At 51.5% G+C, this 19,684-nt stretch overlaps 1 protein-coding gene across 1 annotated transcript; it reads right to left on the reverse strand.

Moving 5' to 3' along the window:
- Positions 1–261: 261 nt before the first annotated feature.
- Positions 262–8,202, reverse strand: Krt74 (keratin 74). The gene is made up of 9 exons (XM_047549266.1): positions 7,732–8,202; positions 6,870–7,084; positions 6,410–6,470; positions 5,814–5,909; positions 5,162–5,326; positions 3,502–3,627; positions 1,645–1,865; positions 1,185–1,219; positions 262–730 (listed from the first exon to the last, which is right to left on the reverse strand). Exons 1-9 carry the CDS (start codon positions 8,200–8,202, stop codon positions 537–539), a joined length of 1,584 nt encoding a protein of 527 aa, XP_047405222.1. The 3' UTR covers positions 262–536.
- Between the last annotated feature and the right edge of the window lie 11,482 nt (positions 8,203–19,684).

Consider the following 19,684-nt stretch of genomic DNA (forward strand, 5'->3'; position numbering starts at 1 on the left):
TGAGAATGTGTACATTTTCTCCGAAATAATAGTCATCCCATAAAGACCTTTCTGGAAGGGCAGGGACAGGAAGGCTGTCTTACTTCTCATCTCCTGGTTGCACAGCTCTGGGTTCACCCCACCATGCTGGCAGGGGAAGTAAAACCTCTCAGACAATTGAGAACTTAACCTAAGCATAGAAAATATCTATCCCCTTCCCCCCCCTCCTCTTTCTCTCTCTCTCTCTCTCTCTCTCTCTCTCTCTCTGACCATTGTTTCCATGAGCCACAGGGTGATTGTGCCTTTTGTTTCCAAAGCCTCCTTCCAGCTGAAGGCAGTAAGGAAAATGAGAAGTCACCAAGTCTGCACAGGACCTACTGACACAGGGAGGGTGACCATTGATCAGAACTTGAAAGTAAGACAAGGTGTGATGTGGGTAGTTGGGTTACTATAGACAGTTCTAGAACTTGGAGAGGGAGGATTCAGGTTGGCAGGCATCTTTGGCTCTGGCCAAGGCATCCTTTCTTCTAGGTGCTGAGGTGAGCAGGGCAGTGGGCTTATCGGGTAGTCTTCTTGGCTGGGGTGCTGGCTGGGGTGCTCTTGCCCTGGGAGTCCTTGAGGTCTCCTGCTCGTGCCCCTTGGGTCTTGGTCTGGCTGCTCCGGGTGCTGCTGGCACCACTGGTTCCCAGGTCAGCATTCATGGAGCTGGGGTGGTAACCATAGTAACCATAACTGCTGCTACTGATGACAGCTGAGGAGGAAGGGCCATGAGCAGGGGAGGGGTGAGCAGGTGTCAGTCAACAAATGACAACCCCCAGCAGTAACTGTCTCCTTCAAGGACACCCTATTTAAGCCCATGACAGTTGTCTTCAGTAAAGACACACAACAATGACTGAGACCCTGTCACCTGCTAGATTCCACGTGAAGGGCGGACACATAGGACAGACAAGGTCCCTGCCTCCTGGACATCCCTATTCCCGACCTTTCCTCTAGGTGACAGTGCCACAGGGAGGAGACAGCAGGGAGGGGTAGACACGATTTCAGTCACTGTTGCCAGGGGACAAAAGGGAATAGGCCTCCTCTGAAGTCAGAGAAACGTCACGGAAACTTCCAGATGAAGTGAGACAATAAGCAGAGGTGGCATCAGCTCTGGGTCTCAGGGTCCCTGGCTTTCCCAGCCCAGCCCATTTCCCGAGGATACTCACAGATACTAACAGAGGACGGATTCTCCCCAGACATCCTGCAAGACAGAAAATTAAAGGATAAAACCTCAGGGAAGTGTCTAGATTCAGCTAGGCCTTCATGGGCTTTTGCTTTTATGTGTGATCATTTTAACTCATCCATATAACAACTCCTGGTGGGGATTAGAACCTCTGTTTTATAGATGAGAAAATGGAGACACGGCATGATTTACCAGAACACACAGCTGGCATGCGGCAAAGCCAGTCATTGCACCTGCGCCTGCCCCAGGGCTCTGTTCAGGCACCACAGTCACCTGCACTCTTGGCCCACATCTGACACCCCTTGCAGGACACTGCAGCTGAGTCCACCTGCCAAACAACCCCCGCCACCACTTGTGATGTCACCAGCGCTGTCATGTCTCATCTTCTAGCTCCCAACAGCACCTCCTCCCCTGGAAGTAGAGTGTTGTCCTGTGCCCCTCACCTGCACTCCTCGCCCTCCAGCAGCTTGCGGTAGGTGGCGATCTCAATGTCCAGCGACAGCTTCAGGCTCATGAGCTCCTGGTAGTCGCGCATCATCCGGGCCAGCTCATCCTTGGCCTGGTGCAGGGCGCCCTCCAGCTCGTCCAGCTTGGCCTGGGCGTCCTTCAGGGCACTGTCCCCTCGCTGCTCAGCATCAGCAATGGCCGTCTCCAGGTTAGAGCACTGAGGGCAAAGGACGAGAGAATAAGCATAAAATAACATTTAGATCACGCAGGTTAAGTAGCACGACTCCCTCATTTTACAGATGAGGCCCAAGGTGACAGCAAGTAAGAACCACAGAGCCAACACCAGAACCTGGGGTTCCTCTTTTGCTTGGGGGACGGGGTGTGGGGAGTACTGGTTATTGAACCCAGGGATACTTTGCCACTGAACTACATCTCCAGCTCTTTTTATTTATTTATTTTTTATTTTGAGACAGGCTCCTGCTAAGTTGTCCAGGCTCGCCTTGAACTTGACTAGTCTGGCTTAGAGCTTGTGATCTTCTTGCCTCAGCCTCCGGAGTCATTGGAATTACAGGTGTATGCCACTGCACCCAGTTTCTTCTGCTTTTTATTGCGGATGAATGTTTAAAGGAATTGTCCTGGGGAGCTACAGGAGCAGGTGTATTTCAGGAGTGCAGGAAGAAAACTCAGTGCTTGAAAAAGCTAATGCCTGAGATTGAATGCTACCAATAGCTATAGGTTCAAGTACACTATATGAGGAGAATCATGCCCGAGTCTCCAACCAGCTCACCCCTAAGGATGAGGCAGCATGCCAAGGGTCCCTACTGTGGCTGTATTTCTGTGGTAGGATGTCTTCCTAGCAGGAACCCTTCCTTCCTGTGAGCACTAAGAGTGTGTCCGGATTTCTCCAGCACTCTGCAGTGAGGTTCTGTCTAAGTGCTCCTCCATGTGACTTGAATAGGGGAGGTCACCTTCCCTTAGAACAGCAGGCCCTAACTTACAGCCAAAACCACATAAGCTGGTCTCTGTTGAACACCCAGGGGCTCTGATGCCAGGTACTAGCAGGGGAGGAGCAATCCTCACGGAGTCTGTGAATCAGTCAGTTGTGCTGTCCCTGTGTCCCCCTCCCCTGCATGCAGGTTGTGGGGCACAGGGAGGAGAACAGGCTCTAGTCTGTCAGTTTGGCTAATCTATCACTTGCACAGTTGACCTGGCTTCTTCTGGAGGTCTCAGGAACCATCCTCCTGCCTCTAAAGTCATCAGCCTATGAAATAGCATTTAGGTTTTGCTGCCCTCAGAAAAGATAGGGTCCCCTGGTAAAATAGAAATGGTCCCATGGCACAGGGAAGGGGATCCTGGAGAGCTTCATCTGCGGCTGTGACCCTCCTTCACCAGGACCATGCCCTGCCATGAACTCAGGAACTTAACGTGGCCACAGAGGGCCCCAACATGTGTTCCATTCTGCCCGCATCCCTGCCATTCCATGCCCAGTGGAAGCAGGAGGCACAGGGAAAACTCTTAGAGGGGCATACCTGAAGGGATGTAGGCAGGTTTGTTGGACACAACATCTGAGCAAGGGGACACATAGGCTCAAATCCTGTCCCTGCTACTGACTAGCCAGGGCCCATGGCAAGTCACTTCCTCCAGCCCCCCTTGACTATCTGTAAACTGGGGGAGTCAGAGAATAGGTTCAAATCTTCCCCATCCTGATGACAGGGACAGAAGGCAGGGTGGGGAGGGGGATGGTGGATCTAAACCCAGGAAGGGGAACTTGCTCCTCCTGAAGTGCGGCCCCAGGGTCTCCATCACAGAAAAGGAAACTCCATCTCAGCCTTCTCGGCCGGGTCGCTGCCCACCTGCTTCTTCACATTGGTGATATCACAGCGGATCCTCTGGATGAGTCGGTTCAGCTCTGACATCTCATTCCTGGTGTGTTTGAGGTCATCTCCATGCTTGCCAGCTGCCAGTTGCAGCTCCTGGATCTAGTGTTCCAGAAACAGGAAGGGGGTGATAGACGAGGCAGGGAAGGGGTCCTGGGCAAGCACTCCCACTACCAGGCCAAGCCAGGGAGACCCTGGGGCAGGTGCTGAAGGAGCAGCACCTGGGCATCCTTACAGCTCTGACCAAGCAGTCCACCCTATTCTCTAAGCAGAACTTATCTGCAATCCCTGCCCCTAACTCGTCACCTGCCTGCAGTCCTTCCTGGGCTAGTAAGGAGAAGATGCAGCCCACATTTCTTAAGCACTTCCCAGGGCGAGGAAAGCCCGACCCTGCCTTCACTCACCTCTCACACAGTCCTAGAGGCATTTTCTAAAGGCCAGGTTCTGTCTCAGGCACCTAGCAGTGAGCAGGCCAGGCGAGGGCCCCACTCTCCTAAGACTTGCATTCTCCTGCAGTATTCTTGGTCACGGGGGAAAAGGGAGGGAAGTTCAAGGTTCCATGTACCCTTGAGAGGGTCACAGGCAGAATCAGTGGAATTATGGCTTCTTCCTTCCCTGTGCCCAGGCTTCCGGAAAAGAGGAAATGGCATAGCCATGGACAGGACAAGAGACAGAAGACAGTGAGGATGACCCACGCCCACCATCTTTGTTGTTGGTAGTGTTATAGTTCAGATCTGGAATGTCCCCTAAAGGGGCGTTGTCCTCAGCTTGGTGCTACCGTGTTATTGTGGTGGCGGTATCTTTAGAAGAGGGAAGGAAGTTAAGTCATTGGGGGTGCTGTTGAACAGGATATGAGGACCCTGGTCCCTCATCCCTGTGCTTGTGTCCTGGCTGCCATGAGGTGAGCAACCTCCGCTGCGATGTTTCCCCTCACTCCCTGTGTACTGTCACCACAGGACCAAAGCAATAGGGCCAAGCAACCACCAACTGAAACTTCTGAAATCATGAGACAAAATACAAATTTTTCTCCTTATAAGTTGATTTTCTCAGGCATTTTGTCACAGAGAAAGAAAGCTGACTAATAAAGGTGGGATCTGATGGTGGTGTGAAAAGGAGCACGAGAGCAGGGGCCCTAGAGGAGACCCAGGTAAGGGCTTTCCTATAAGCCAACCTCAAAGGCCTTACCCAGCACATAATTCCATTATCTGGAACACTCCCAGAATTTCACTTGCTCTTGGACATCTTCCCACACCCATCAGAAAAGAGCTCAGGGCTTCCCCCTCCCCACTCCCCGCCTGACCTCAGCTCGCCTGTAGCTTACTCCATGTCTGTTACTCTCCTCCTGCTCTGTGGCAGCATGACCCTATCCCTGAAAACACATTTGTTTTACAATAAGAACACCTCACTTCTCTCCTCCCTTGAGGATTGCTTGTCCCTCTCTGGTGAGTATGTCCTTCATACCAGTTTTCTGATTTATCTTTGATAATACCCTGTGCTGAGAATTTTCAGCATTGAACTATTGGTTTCAACCCTTCTCTCACTGGTTGAATCTACAGTGTCCTAGGAGAGTCACCTGTCACATTCAGAGGCGGAGACAAGCCTTTCCAGGAAGGAGGGAGACCCACCCAGTGCCCACCTTGGTCTGGTACAGGGCCTCGGCCTCAGCCTTGCTCTTCAGGGCGATGTCCTCATAGTGGGCACGGACCTCAGCAATGATGCTGTCCAGGTCCAGGTCCCGGTTGTTGTCCATAGACAGGATGACAGAGGTCTCACTGGCATGAGTCTGGATCTGGGCGATTTCCTGGGTTGAGAGATAAGGACAGAATCAAGGTCCCGCTTCCTTCCTGTGTCCGCTCGGTCTTCCGGGACTGTGTTCCTGGCAGAATGGGTCACTGGTTTCACAGGGATGGAGTGGGGTAAGTGTCTGCTGAGGATGTGTCTGCAGATCCAAAGGAAAATGGCTCGCAGCAGCAGGCAGCAGTAGCGCGCTCAGGAGGAAGAACGCATTTCCTGCGCTTCCACACAACCTGAGAAGCTGGGCATTAGGAGGACCTCACGGGGCCAATTCTCTCGCCTGTGGGCAAGACCACTACATGGCCCAGATCAATTGTCTCCTGTGTGTGTGGCCTCCACAGACAGGACACTGTACTTTCATGGTCAACTAGTGCAGGGATTTGTACCTTGCCACCAAAACATCTCTCACTGTAGAGACCACATTCCCCTCCTGAGAGTCAGGAGAAGCCCTCGGCTGGAAGAGGGCAGAGTGGGGCTGGGAGGAGTGCCCTTACCGCATCATACAGACATTTCAGGAACTTGATGTCCTTGTCCAGAGAGTCCACTTTGGCCTGCAGCTCCACCTTGACTGTGTAGGCTGCATCTGCATCCTGACGAGAGACAGCCAGGGAGCAATATAACCCTCATCCCCGAGCTTCCCTGCCCCTGCCTTTATCCCCAAAGCCACCCAACTTTCTGAGTTTTTCTGGTTTTGTTTATGGTTTTCTTTTTTTGTTTTCCCCCACAAAGGGAAGCACATTGATGAACAGAGTCACTCAATGTCAGTTTCCTCTCACACTCACTGCATCTTTGGGAGTTGGTAGAGGGGCAGAGACTACACTTCCTCTGTTGCATATGGAGAACACTAGGCCCAGAGCGCTGCTGAGTTTCCCCAGGTCACACAGGAAGGGCAAGCTGAACCAGGGCTTCCTGGTTCCCGTCCCAGAATTCTCTCCCTTCTGTTCCTGTGTGTGTCCTTCCTCTCTAATTTGCTGGAGGCCAGAACTAGGACCCCAACTCTGTTCAGACACCACTCCCCTCTCCAGGTGGCCTGGTCTGAAGCCCTGAGCAGAGTTAATTAGAATGGGGGCACAGGCTCTTCTCTCCTCACCTTCTTGAGCACCACAAACTCATTTTCTGCTGCAGTGCGCCGGTTAATCTCCACCTCGTACCTGTGGGCAGGGAGAGAAGGTGCCAGAAGCCTCAACCCTCTCTGCCAAGTAATCTCTTCTTCCCTCTGGCCAGGTAAGTGCTCAGGCTGCAGAGTCCCCTGGGATGAGCAATGAGGCTACTGGTAGGTATAAGAAGCCCCTGGGTCATCTCACTTCTATGCTTCTCCTACACCCTAGGAAAATACCCAGGTGCCCTTGGGGCTCTCCAAACTAGCAGATCAATAAGCATAGGACCCCCTATCCACCAGCTGGGGCCTTCTCATCAAACAGGGTGGGCCTTCACCCTAGTAACCAGAGAAGGGATGCGAGCTCCTGATTCTGGAGCTGACTCCCTCCCCTCCTAAAAAGTGACTCAGAGATAAGGTTCATGACCCCTGACCTTTGGCAGGGCCTGCTCACCTCTTCTTGTAGTCCTCCACCACGTCCCGCATGTTCCGCAGCTCCGAGTCCAGTCTCACCCTGTCCCCGGACAGTGTCTCCAGCTGCTTCCGCAGGCTGCTGATGTGGCCCTCATAAATGGGCTCCAGGTTCTTCCTGCAGTTGTTCAGGTCCAGCTGCTGCAGCAGCTCCCACTTGGTCTCCAGCACCTGGTTCTGCTGCTCCAGGAACCGCACCTGGAACCCAAATCAATGGTCGCCTGAAACCACATGGATGCTATCAGGCTCCTTGAACATTCACCATTGACTCTCCAGGTTAAGGGGACTTTTGTAAAGTCATTTGACTCCAGTTCTGACTCACTGACCTTGGCGTCTGCTGCAAAAAAGACCCTTTACAAGTTCTCGCTCCCTCACCTTCTGGACTACCAGTCACTAGTAACTCACCAAAGAAAGATGCCACAGCTTTCTTCGGTTGCCTCCCCTGGTCCCTAGGATGTTCTTTCTTATCTCAGGAAAGTGTTTCTTCCTGTGCTCTGAGTTCTCCCCTCTGAATAGCATTTGATTCTCTTAGCCCTCCATGTTCTTTGGAGAGCTGGGGTCCTCCCAGCTACCCTCCAGGAGCCCACCACTTCTTTCTCAAGGTAGGACTACCCTCTGCCCAATTTCCCACCCTTCTCTGCAAAATCTCCAAAGAAGACAGCTTATTCATTTATTCCCTTGTTCTACCTGCCTTGCAAATCTGCTGAGTCTGTTCTCTTTTGATGTGGGAGCCCTTCCCGAGGCCCAGCTCACCCTTCCATCCACGTTGCCCAGCCCATTCCCAGGCATTAAGGAAATTTCTCCCACCTCACTGAACTGCCTTCTCCTCCTCCTGTGAGACCCACCTTGTCGATGAAGGAGGCGAACTTGTCGTTCAGAGCCTTGATCTGCTCCCGCTCCTGGGTGCGCACTTTCTGAATTTCAGGGTCCAGTTCCACATTGAGGGGGGCCAGGAGGTTCTTGTTGACAGTGACCTGGTGGATGCCCCCTGGCAGGCATGCGGAGGCACACGAGGGCCCCAAGGCCACACTGCCAAACATACTTCCAGCAAAGCCGCTGGCCCGGCCCCCTCCATACGCAGAGCCATGCCCAAAGCCGTACCCTCCAGCCCGAACGCCACTGCCAGCCACATTAAGAGAAATACGCCGATTCCCTCCGAGACTGTAGAGGCTCCGACTGCCAAAGCCAGCCCCCGGCCCGTGGCCAATGGTGTGGTAAGAGGCCACGTTGCCCACCGTCTTCCTCGGCAGCACTGCAGAATGCACGCTGAAGTTGCTCTTGTCACCACCAGTCTTGAAGTTCAGTTGCCAACTCATGGCGGGGAGGAGGAAGCTGAGAGAGTGGGAGAAACGCAGTTGCCAAGGGCTGGACAGCACGAGGCTGGGGCAGCCAGAGCACTGCCTCCTTTTATCCCTGCTGAGTCCAGGCCCCCGGAACAGGGCGGCTCTGCTCCATCTCCTCTGCCCTGCCGCTGAAGGGCCGGGGGCCATGGGCAATTTGCAGAACAGAGATCTCCAAGCCCTTTGCAGCAACAAAGCCCTTCTGATAGCAAGTGGAATATGCTGCCCTTGCACACTGGAGTGGTCTAATTTGGAGTTTATCTGTGCTCCCTAATTAGGGGCCTAGAGAGTTATCCCCTCCCGAGATCTCCCAGCTCTGTTTTGCCAGCGTTGCCTCCTTCTTGCTTATCTATCATCAAGGAACAGGGGAAGGCCTGGCTTTATCCACAGAGGGCTCATCTGGACACCCCAGGTTTGCTTCTGAAGGAAACCATCTTCCTGGTATCCATTCTTGTTGAGGAGCTGAGGAGCTTAAGCCAGAGAAGAGAATACTTGGAAAGGAGAGTCTTCTTGGGAAGGTATCCTCAAGGATCTGGAAAGAAGCTCCATGGAGCCACTCTGGGGTCATGTCAAGGATCACAGCTGTATGGCAGTGGAAGTGACCTGAGAGAGGGCAGGAATGAGCAGGCAGCAGCTACACCAGCCCCTGCAGGGCTGTTGTTTAGGGATTTCTGTATTGGGCAGGGAGAGTCTGGCTGGTAGTGACCTCAAAGTTGCCTTTTCAACAGTGGGAATCTTGTCAGACAGCTGGCATTTCTTCCAGTGGACTTTTCTTTCCTGGATAAGGTTATGTGTCCCATCCTGGAAGGCCAGGCAGGAGCTGGACATTAGCTCATCTCTCTGTGTGTAGAACACCCCCTGGCTAAAGTTAATCAGGTACAGGGAGCCCTAAGTTTCACTATCAGAATCAAGGTGGGCTGTTCTCCCAATGTCCTAATCACCGCCAAGAGCCACTCGATTTTAGAGCAAGAAATATCAACCCTTTATAGCTCAGGTGGTCCTGATGGAGTGGAATGTTTAAAAATTATTTCAAACCTAGATATGTGGTAGCTGCCCTGCTGCGGGACGCTGACCACTACCTATGACTATATCGGGGCCCTCAACTGTTTGGATCAGGCAGAGGGTAGCAGACAGCTGCTCCCACGGTTGGGGAAGACGGGCAGGGCAGGGCAGGGGAGATGGAGTGGAGGCTGGAACCCGCCTCAGAGGACTTGACCTGCACAGGGGGTTTTCAACTCAGTCCCTGAAGCAGCAGTGGGGCCTGCCTCCCAACCTTACTGGCAGAGCCTTACCCTAGGGCCTGGGAGGGCATAATTAAAATGGTGGCTTGTGGTTTCCTAAACCCGATTACCCATCCACAGTTAAATGTGTGCTCTCTACCAGGCAGATGCTGGTTTTGCCTCCTTTCTGGTGTGAAAATGTTGACAAATCATGTAAATCCTTTGATCTGGGGGTGACTGACATATAGTCCCAGCCCTTAAGGAGTCTGCAATCCAATGAGAGGGATCTGCACCAAGAACTTAAACCAGAACCAAAGGTCCAGAATAACAGAAGAGCATTTTGAACTATGGAACAGAAGGCTGCAGAGGAGGAGTGGCTAATTTTGATGGGATTTTGGGAGCCTCCTGAAAACTGAGCTTAGTAGCCCCAAAAGCCCTCATCACAGGGACTGCCTTAAAGGAGCAGGGGTTACAGAATAACTTCCAGCAATAGTAGCCATGGTGTCAGCAGGAAGATAGTCACAGTAACAGTGTAACAGAGGAGTCAAGGCCTATCATTCACTTCATCCAAGCCAGGATTCTGCCAGGCGCTACATGGATCTCTAATTTAACCCTCACATTACTAACTTTATTTACAGTTGAGGAAACTGAGATTTAGTCCCATTAAAGAACTTGCCCAGTCGCTCAGCTATTCAGTCCGAGCTGGGACTGGAGTTCAAGTACACCTGGTTTCAAAGGCCACGTTCCTAACCACTATGCTATGTGATAGAGGCAAAGATGCTGAGGTTTCCTGGTGCGTGTGGCAGGTGCAGCAAGTGTGTGCTGAGTCCCTCTTGATGATGATATTCTCTTTTTTTTTTTTTTTATTATTTTGGTACCTGGGATTGAACCCAGGGGTGCTTAACCACTGAACCACATCTCCAGCCCTTTTTAATATTTATTTAGAGATAGGGCCTTGCTGTGTTGCTCGGGATCTTGCTATTTGCTAAGGCTGGCTTTGAACTTGCGATCCTCCTGACTCTGCTTCTTGAGCCACTGGTATTACAGGTGTCGTCGTACCTGGCTCTCATGTGGTTTTGAGTCAAGTGCTATGTGAGGGGAAGGAGAGGTTGCCATAGAACCGGAGGCTTGTGTCAAGTGCTTGCTGAGGATTAGACATCACTCTAGAGTTCAGAGAGAAAGTTAAGCCAAATAGGGATGGGCAGAGGGGAGGGAAAGACTCGCCTTCCTGGAGGCTTATTCTAGAATCCCCAGTATCTGGCCCTTCACTCCAGGTTCTGCAGGGGAAATAAACCTGGTTCTGATTAGGGCAGTGTCCTGGGTCCGTTTTTGTACCTCATCTGCCTGGCTGAGGGCAAGCCCCAGTGTGTGGGAAAGCTGGGCCTCTCACTGGGGACCCACAGCAGAGCCTTTGCAAAGTAGGAAAGGTTGGATCCTGGAGAAGACTTAGGATAAATTCCAGGCGGATTTCCAGGTGCCCATGGAAATGCTGTAGAATGAAGCAAACCCACCTGTGCTCCGAAGCCATGGGCTGGGCAGGGTTGGGGATCCTAGCACCCTTGTGTTCATTTACAGAGTGCCTTCTGCATTGCCGGGCCCAGTGCTGGGGGGTGTCAGCAAGGACGTAATGATGGCAATGAAAACAGTGATGGTTGTGGTGACAGAGAAGGAAGAGGCAGAGGTGGAGGGGATTTCCCCACAGCAGTGCTGTGATCACAGCCACACAGAAGTGCCTTTCTAAGAGGTTCCTAGGGGGTGCAATTGCAGGGGAGCTGCCTTTGGCCTAGGGAGGAAGATAGCCACGGTTCCAGCACTCCCCACATTGGTTACCCTTCAATCACTCATCACACACCACGCCCCGCTCTTGGAGTTCATTGGACTAATTTGTGTCCATGGCCTGAAGAAATTGATTCATTCAATAGGTATGAAACCCATCACCTGATCCCCTACTGCGTGTTCAGCTCTCTGCTAGACATGGAGAGAGAGGTCTAAGACACTCTTTCTCCTCTAGGAAGTTAACCAAACTGGAAGAGACAAAGCATAAGCACATTGAAAATGTTCTATCGTGATTCTTATAGTTTCAACTCTGAATGCCTGTGTTGGATTATAGGCAAAAGTGAGTGACTCAGATGAGCTATTACTGAAAATCTGAATTTTAAAAAATCACCTAAAATGTGCTTTTTGTTTCCCCTAGGTCATCACCAGCCTAAACAAACAAACAAAACCAGAATAAGACAGAGGTGTGGCATCTGGAGTGAGGGGTGGGAGGTAGGCCAGCCTGGGCAGGTACATGGAGCACCCGGGAAGCAGTGAGAAGCCCAGGTGGGCTATGGGTGGCCCCCTTCTCCTGCAGACAGTGTGGAATCAGGCGAGGGTCCTGAGGAGAAGCAACAGCACAGGGCCTGTGCTTTACATTAAATAGTAGAACCACAGGGGATACGGGGGTCCAGAGAGCCCGAGGAAGCTGGGTCCACCGTGCCATAATCTCCCACCATCTTGGTTTAGAAAAGTCCCAGAGGGCAAAAATCCCATTCAGCAAAGCATGTTATGCCAGAGGTAAAAAGAAAGCAATCCCAGATGAAACATCGTAACAATCCCAAATGGACAGAAGTCAGGTAGGCTGGGTTTGAAGATGGATAATAAAGGTCATCTTCCTCCAGCCCTTTGGCCTTCTGACTGCCCCAGCACAGGACAACAGTTGAAGGATCAGAATCTGTAGGTAAAGGTCATTCATAAAGAAGAGAAGCGGCTTGAAGGATTCTTGAGCTAACTTTGGGGCAACACGATCGGGGATGAACCACAGGACCACAGTGATGACATGGAAGCCTCTGCTTTCCCTTAGAAAAGGAGTTCAGTTTAGAAAGCAGACCCACTACTTGTCCAGGATCAGCCAGCAGATGAGACGTATCTGTGGTCCCTTCCTCTCCCAAAGTTAGCCAGCTCACACAACACCGGCCATCTGTGTCCTCCCTGTTCTCAATGTGTCCTCACCCCCAGACTCTCCATCTTCCCCACCTCAACTGCTCAGATTCCCAGAGAATTCAGCCCCATGGCAGAGATGAAATGCACCAGGGATGGGGGGTGACTGCTGCCATCTGATCTGGGGCACTGGAGAGGAGGGGTGGGGAGACAGGTGACAGGTCACCATTTAAAAATAAAAATCTATTTGATTTTTGGTACTGGAAATTGCACCCAGGGGTACTTTACCACAGAACTAAATCCCCAGTCCTTTATTTTTTATTTTGAGACAGGGTCTTGCTAAGTTGCTGAGGAGATCCTTCTGCCTTGGCTCCCCGAGTCACTGGGATTACAGGAGTGTGTCACCATGCCAGGTTCAGCATGGTTTTAAATTTAGTTCCACGCACACTCACTAGATGCCTACTCTGTGATGGACACTGTGCTGAGTGACAGCCAGACACGCAGCCACTGAGGTCAAAATTCCTACTTCCCAGTGCCGCGTGAGTGTAGATGTTTTACCGTGAGCCTCTAGTCATGACAAAAGGAGCAGACCGTGGTCAGTGACCTGAAACCTGGCAGCAGGCCTCCTGATTGCTGGCCTCACAGACTTTTCTACAGCACTCCAGGGGTACACATGGGGGAGTGCCTCTCTGCCACACCCTCCTCGGAGTCAAGGGCCTTCTCCTTTCCAGCATTGGCGTCTCGGCCCTTCTCTGCAGCAGCTCAGCTCGGGACGGGCACATGCCACTGTTCTCATTGAGTGAGAAGAAGGCGCCCCCTCTTCTGGGAAGATGCAGTCCCCTGCGGGTGCGCGACTGGGTTGCTGCCCCACTTGCCCCTCACCATGCCCTAGTGCTGGGCCCGACCTACATGTGGCCCCCGAGCAGCCTTGCCAGATCTCAAGGACAGGCTCATGTTCCACGGGTGAGCAGAGCCTCTGCTCAGAATTCTCCCTCCTGCCCAAAGAGGGTCCTCAGCATCCCCTGACTCCCCAAGCTCCCACCAGCTTCTGCAGGGAAGCCTGAGCCCTATCTTCGTCACCCCTGTCTTCTCTCTGGGTCCCCAGAGGAAAGTGATGGTCCCCAGCCCCTCAGGGCTCTGTCACCACAAGCCCTGCTCTGCCTGGCTTCCCTCTGGTTTAGGGACTGTGAACCAGTTTTCATTTTCCCCCGTCCGAGTGTCCTCTGCCTGTAGCAAATCCTGGTTGGGCCTCACCAAGCTCCTCTGGGCCCCATGTCTCTGTTTCTTCAGGAGCTTCCACACACAAGGCCTTTATGGTGGGCCGGGTGCTAGCTTTACTGTAGACCAAGCCGTCTTTAGCTCTCTTTCTCTCTCCTGTTTTAAGAGGAAAGTTCTCTGAACTCTTTACAGCTCCACCCACCCTGCCCAGTCATCACGAGGAGCTCCCCCCAGCGCAAATGCACCCAGGTATGTCCAGGCAAGCACCGTCTTGCTCAGAGAGAGATGGGATTTCTTCCCTTCGCTCATTTCGAGATACCACCAGGCCCCTGTTTGGGTATTATTTTATCCAACCCCATATCTCAGGCTTTTCCACCACCTCCCCCACCACTTCTGGAAAAGGTTTTTGTAAGGTATTTTCTGACTCCCAACCCCGTTCAATGGGTGATTCCTTTTTGAAAGAGAGAACAGAGAGGCTGAGGAAATGCCTTAATCTTTTGATCGTGACTGAAGCCTGATGCTTGATCTGCCTCTTCCTCTGCCCATTTACAAAGTAAACAAGCCAGACTGCACAGCGGGCTGTAATTAAGCCACCTCATCACTAATGACATGCTCTCTATCTCCTATCATCCCTGTCCAAACAGGAAGGAGAAGCCCAGCCCCACCCCGTCCCTAGGGAGATGCCAGAGTAGTGGGCCAGGCCTGGGGTGGCACATACCTAGACTGTGGGGAATGGACGGCCCCCCTCCCTGTGCCCACATTATAACTGGGCCTGCTGGGCCCTGGGGAGCGCAGTTAGGAAAGAGACAGGGAAGGGGCACTAGGGGCCCCGATAACACAGACAGGGTAGAGATCGGGAGGATAAAATATAAAAGCAGGATGTCAAGAAAGAAATAGAAGAAATAAGAAGTGGGTCTTGAGGGAAGGGGAGCCTATAGAGCCAGGTCGGTGGGGAGGTTGGTCGGGGTCTGAGGGAAGGGGCTGCAAACAGAGAGCGAGCGGGAGGTGCACCCTGAGGCTGGAGGCAGGGGGTGAAGTGAGCCCTCCAGAGTCCAGCCGCAGCCTGGCCTGGAAGGGGCAGCTACCCACAGGCCACAGGGAAGTTCTCACTGCGGTGGAGTGAGGGCCCTCTGCCCCACCCTCAGGGAGGCAAACCGGCTGCGCAATTAGAGGTTGGGGCAGGTGGGTTCCAGGGGTCACTTTGACACTGGCACCAGGGGCTCAGGTCAGAGTGTGAGCTCCTCCTGCTGAAGCTGAGACCAGAGCTAAGCCCTCCCCTGTGCAGAAGGAGGCAGGAGACATGGAGGCTGGGAGACCATGTCCTCATCTCTCCAGTGTGATGGGCCCCCAAAGGAACAAGCGGGGCTTATGACTGGACTACAAGCTGTGACGCCAGCTTTGCGGTCAGCAGGAGGGTTGGGAAACGAGCCAGGAGACTGCGGAGCAGAGGGGTCGATGACATACACAGGGGAACAAGTGGCCTGGAAGTAAGAACCAGTGATCGCGAGGACTGGGCTGCTGGGCAGCATGGAGCAAGGCCATGTCCCGAAAGGGAGCCAAGGACGGGGCTCAGAGGACCCAGCAGCCACAGAGGAGAACCTTCTAGAGGGTCAAGGAGAATGCAGTGTGACTGGTACGGAGCAGGAAGCCAGCCTGGCAGGTTCGCACTGCATGTAATGGAGCCATCATTTGCCCAGGGTCTGCTGCGGACTGGTTGCTGCGCTAAGCTCTGCGCACATCTGAACTCACTTCATCCTCATGTCAGTCCTGTGAGGAAAATACTCATATTTTTCCCACTTTCTGAATGATGACACTGATTTGCCCAAGTTAGTTTTAAATAGCAAAAGAAACAAACTAAGCAAAGGATTCGACCCATACCTGGTCCATTGCAGTATTGTGTCCTTACACACAGGAGAAGTGCTACTGTCCCTTCCAGTCCTGGACCCAGCATACCACGGATCAGTCCATGGGCTGGGAACACCTTTGCTCTAGAACTTGCTGCTTCGTCTGGAGTTCCAGCAGCAAGAAGGCTCTGGAATCCCTGAGAGCTGGGTCCAGAAGGAACAGCTCAACCTCCTGAGAGATGGTGGGACTGGAAGCAAGAAGGAGGTGTAAACTTGAGCCTCTTCAGAGGGATTTGCACTGACAAAACTTGGGGAAGCAGTGTAGACCCCTTGCAAGGGGGAGGGTGGGACAAAGTGAGGAAGGTGGCTTGTAGAGGGGTGACCCTCAGCATTCTAGAACACTGGCCAAATGTGAATGTTAAGAACTGAAGGGCTACAACATGTATCCCATTTGTATACAATAATAATAAAAAAAAAAAAAAAAAGAAAAGAAAAGGTCAATAGGCCCAAAATATTTCATTAAAAAACCAGGAATCATTCCTTGGCTTTACAAAATACCTACCTATCAAATATATAAACATTTGTATCATCTTTCCAAATAAAATATGTATTATATTAAAAAAAAAAAAAAAAAAAAAGAACTGAAGGGCTGCAAAATGATTGTCCTTTATACAGTTGTCACCCTGCTGGTGGTTGAAGTCATGGAACTCCGGAAGGAAAAGTACAGGCAGCTGGGAAAGGGCAGTTCAAGCCCCCAAAACAGTTTCACAGTGAGACCTACAAAATTTTAAGAAGTTCCCTATCTTGAATAAGTCATGCGCATTTTTACTTCCTCCTCCAGGAAGCCTTCCCAGATTGTGTTCAACTCTGATGACTCCCTCCTCCATAGCTCTTTGGTTCTGCCTTTCTCGTGCCTCCATGTCTGGCTCATCTGCTACATGAGACGGAAAGAGTTCTCTGAGGGCTCCCACACAACCAGGACCGTGGCCTGTGCATTGGCTGTGGCCTTGGGAGAGCGGGTGTGTTATTGCCTAGTGATAGGACTCTTGCTCCTGGCACCCCTGGAGCAGCACCAGGATTCTCAGGCAGCCATCATCGAGGAAGGGCTACCTGAAGACCCTGGGCTTTCTAACTAGAGGTAAGGAGGTGCAGGTGGCAGAGCCCCAGCAGCACCTGCCCACCACCCTCCTGGGAAGGAGAGGGAGGGAAACAGGAGCCAGGGCCTGGGGAACATGGAGGCCAGGGCCAGCCAAGGCATGCCGGGGAGCAAAACAGCCTCTCTTTCAGCTGGCTGCTCTGCGCTCTGCCGTGGCAAGGAGCCTGTCCAGGATGCTCCCCCACCCCTCCTGGAGGAAGTTTTTCCTCCAGGGCCACAAGGATAGGAGGTGCAGAGCCTGAAGCTGCCGGCAGAGGGCAGTATGTGCACAAAATAGAGGCCCATCCCTGAGGATTTGTCCTTGCTGGGCAATGAACAGTTGGTGACCCGATGGAAATGTGCTTCAGTGACCCTGACCCTCAGCGCGGCTTCGCTGGACCTCTGAGCAAGTCCTGCTACTAATGCACACACCTCAGGTATGAACCAGCGCATAGCCACAAACAGAAAGGCCTGCCAACACAGAGTAGTGCGTGCTGGGGTAGAGAACTTGCCTAGAATGTTCAGGCCCTGGGTTCAACTCCCAGTACTGAAAATAAGTAAGAATAACAACAACAACAACAAATATAGCCATGCACCATGTAACATTTTGGTCAACAGCAGGCAATATATACCACAGTGGTCCCATAAGATTCTGATGGAGCTAAGAATTTCCTACCTCCTTGTGATATCGTAGCAGTCACAGGGCAAGGTGTTGCTCAGGTGTTCATGATGATGCTGGTGTAAAGAACATATTGCCCTGCACTATCGCAGAGCACACGTATTGTACACATATGATTGTGCTTGATGGTGGTCACAGACACTGTTACTGGATTCTGTATCTGCCATACTGTGCCTTTCATCGTTATTTTAAAATGTACCCCTTCCACTTGTTAAAAACCCTCAAACAGCATGCCATGTACACGGCAGCATCCTCATCCAGCTCAGGCTTGCTTCACCTCTTATTGTGCCAAGAGACCACACCGAGTGACCAACTGGGGCCAACTAAGGGTGTGTGGGGGGAGGGGGTGCACTCTGGTTTCTGCATGACCACAGAATCACCTAATGACACTCTTCTCCAAAAGTATCCCCATTGTTGTGTGAAGCACAACTGTAAACAAAATAGCAGTGGACACGTGTAGATTTGTATTCCAGGCACAATTTGTCTTCTCTGATCTCTTCTCACATGCTCAGATGTCCTCTATGGCGAGTTCTTTGATTGAAAAGAGATGTCCATGCAGGAGCCTAGACGCCCGAATGGGACTGGCTTTAGCTTCCACCTCTGCCATTTCCTCACTGCATAATCTTGGGGGAACTATATTTAACTCTTCTAAGCTTTAGTGTTCTCCAAGTGCAATGGAAATCGTAACAGTAGCTCCTTCTGATAACGATTCATATGTAACTGATGGGAGAGTTAGCCATGTTGCAGGCAAGTGCTTAGGTGGTCTGAGGGGAGCTCCTGGCGTATAGAAAGCACTCAACAAAGGTTAGCTGGTTTCAATCCTATTTTATAATGCCACCATCTTGCACTAACTAGTAGAAGAGTCAGCCCTCGAGGCCAGGTATACAAATCTTCAGCCAGAATGCCAGATCTCGGGGTTCTATTGTCTGATAGGCTGATTTTACCTGTTGTCCTTGAATCCAGCTTAGCATCTGTCAGGACAAAAGGGCCCCAGTTTGGGTGATAAATTATACAAACTGCAGACATATGAATGGATATAAAATAGCAATTTATGAAATAGTCTCATCATGTCTCATCATGTGCATGACAAGACACCAGTCATACACAGACCTCTTGCTTCCCCTTGGAGGTGGTGTTATGGTTTGGATGTGAGATGTCCCCCAAAAGTTTGTGTGTGAGACATTGCAGAAAGAGGAGAAATGATTGGGTTATGAGAGTCTTAACGCAATCAGTGAATTAATACCCTGATGGGATTAACTGAGTGGTGGCTGAAGGTGGGCAGGGTGTGGTTGGAGGAGGTGGGCATTGGGGGTGTGGTTTTGGGGTATATATTTGGTATATGGTGAGTGGAGTCTCTCTCTGCTGTCTGATCATCATGTGAGCTGCTTCCCTCCGCCACACTCTTCTGCCATGATGTTCTGCCTCACCTCAAGCCCCAAGTAATGGAGCTTTCTGTCTGTGGATTGAGATCTCTGAAACCGTGAGCTCCTAAATAAACTTTTCCTCCCATAAAATTGTTCTTGTCAGGTCTTTTAGTTACAGCAGCAAAAAAGCTGAGTAAAATAAGTGGGCTACACTCAGCCATGCATTCCTGCAGCAAATGTAAGTCATTGACGGCTACTGTGAGCCACCGGAGGACCTGGAACTAGGGTACTTGAGGAGGTGGATGAGACAGAAACGTGAGCCACTGCCATGATCCCAGGTAAAAAAGCACCAGCCGTAACACAGGTTAGGCACGTCGCTGGCATGTGCAGACCCTGCTGCTCCCAGTGCTGTGAACACATCACTCAGCCCTTGGGGTCCCAGTTTGCTCACCTAGAGACTGGGGGGATGGAGGGAACAGTTAGACCGAAAGTTTAAACGTTGTTTCTCATTTCATACTAGATGGCTTGATGGATTTCACCTTGAGGAACCAGGTACCACGTAAAATGGGAGGTGACATTACGGCCTGGTCACATAGGATGAACAGCTCCTGATAAATGGGGAATGGACACCCATCATGGAGAAATCATTATCTGCAAAGGCCCACAAGTATGAAAAGCCTAGATTTTTAGGTAAAGACTAGAATGTAAAGGTAGGGAAAGATAAGGGAAGAGAAGGCATCATGGGTACCCCAAAGCCACCCTCGGATGAGGCTCATCCTTGAAAGATGAGCTGTTCCTTAAGAATTTTCCTCAAGTCAATGGTGCTAACTGACTGGAAAGTAAATGATCTTACAGAAACACACATTTCTAAAATGAGCACCCTTGAATCTCTCTGCTTCTCACGCTGCTTAGTTTTTCTTCATAGCAGTTAACACCACTTGACATCCTATCACGTCACTTTGTAAGTTGCATTTTTTCCTGTCCCCACTAGACTGTGAGCTCTATGAGGTCTGCGACAATTTTGCTTATTCTAGTGTCCCCAGTGCCTGAACCATGCCTGCATCACTAAATAGTTGTTA

Source organism: Sciurus carolinensis, chromosome 4, assembly GCF_902686445.1.
Source record: "Sciurus carolinensis chromosome 4, mSciCar1.2, whole genome shotgun sequence".
In the NCBI taxonomy this organism is placed as follows: Eukaryota; Metazoa; Chordata; class Mammalia; order Rodentia; family Sciuridae; genus Sciurus; species Sciurus carolinensis.

Excerpts from the sequence above, each read along its gene's own strand:
- Krt74 (XM_047549266.1), bottom strand. The coding sequence starts at position 8,202 with ATGAGTTGGCAACTGAACTTCAAGACTGGTGGTGACAAGAGCAACTTC. Across the intron at positions 1,866-3,501 it reads TCACCAATGTGAAGAAGCAG|TGCTCTAACCTGGAGACGGC; the intron begins GTGGGCAGCGAC and ends CTTTGCCCTCAG. Across the intron at positions 1,220-1,644 it reads CTGGAGGGCGAGGAGTGCAG|GATGTCTGGGGAGAATCCGT; the intron begins GTGAGGGGCACA and ends TCTGTCTTGCAG.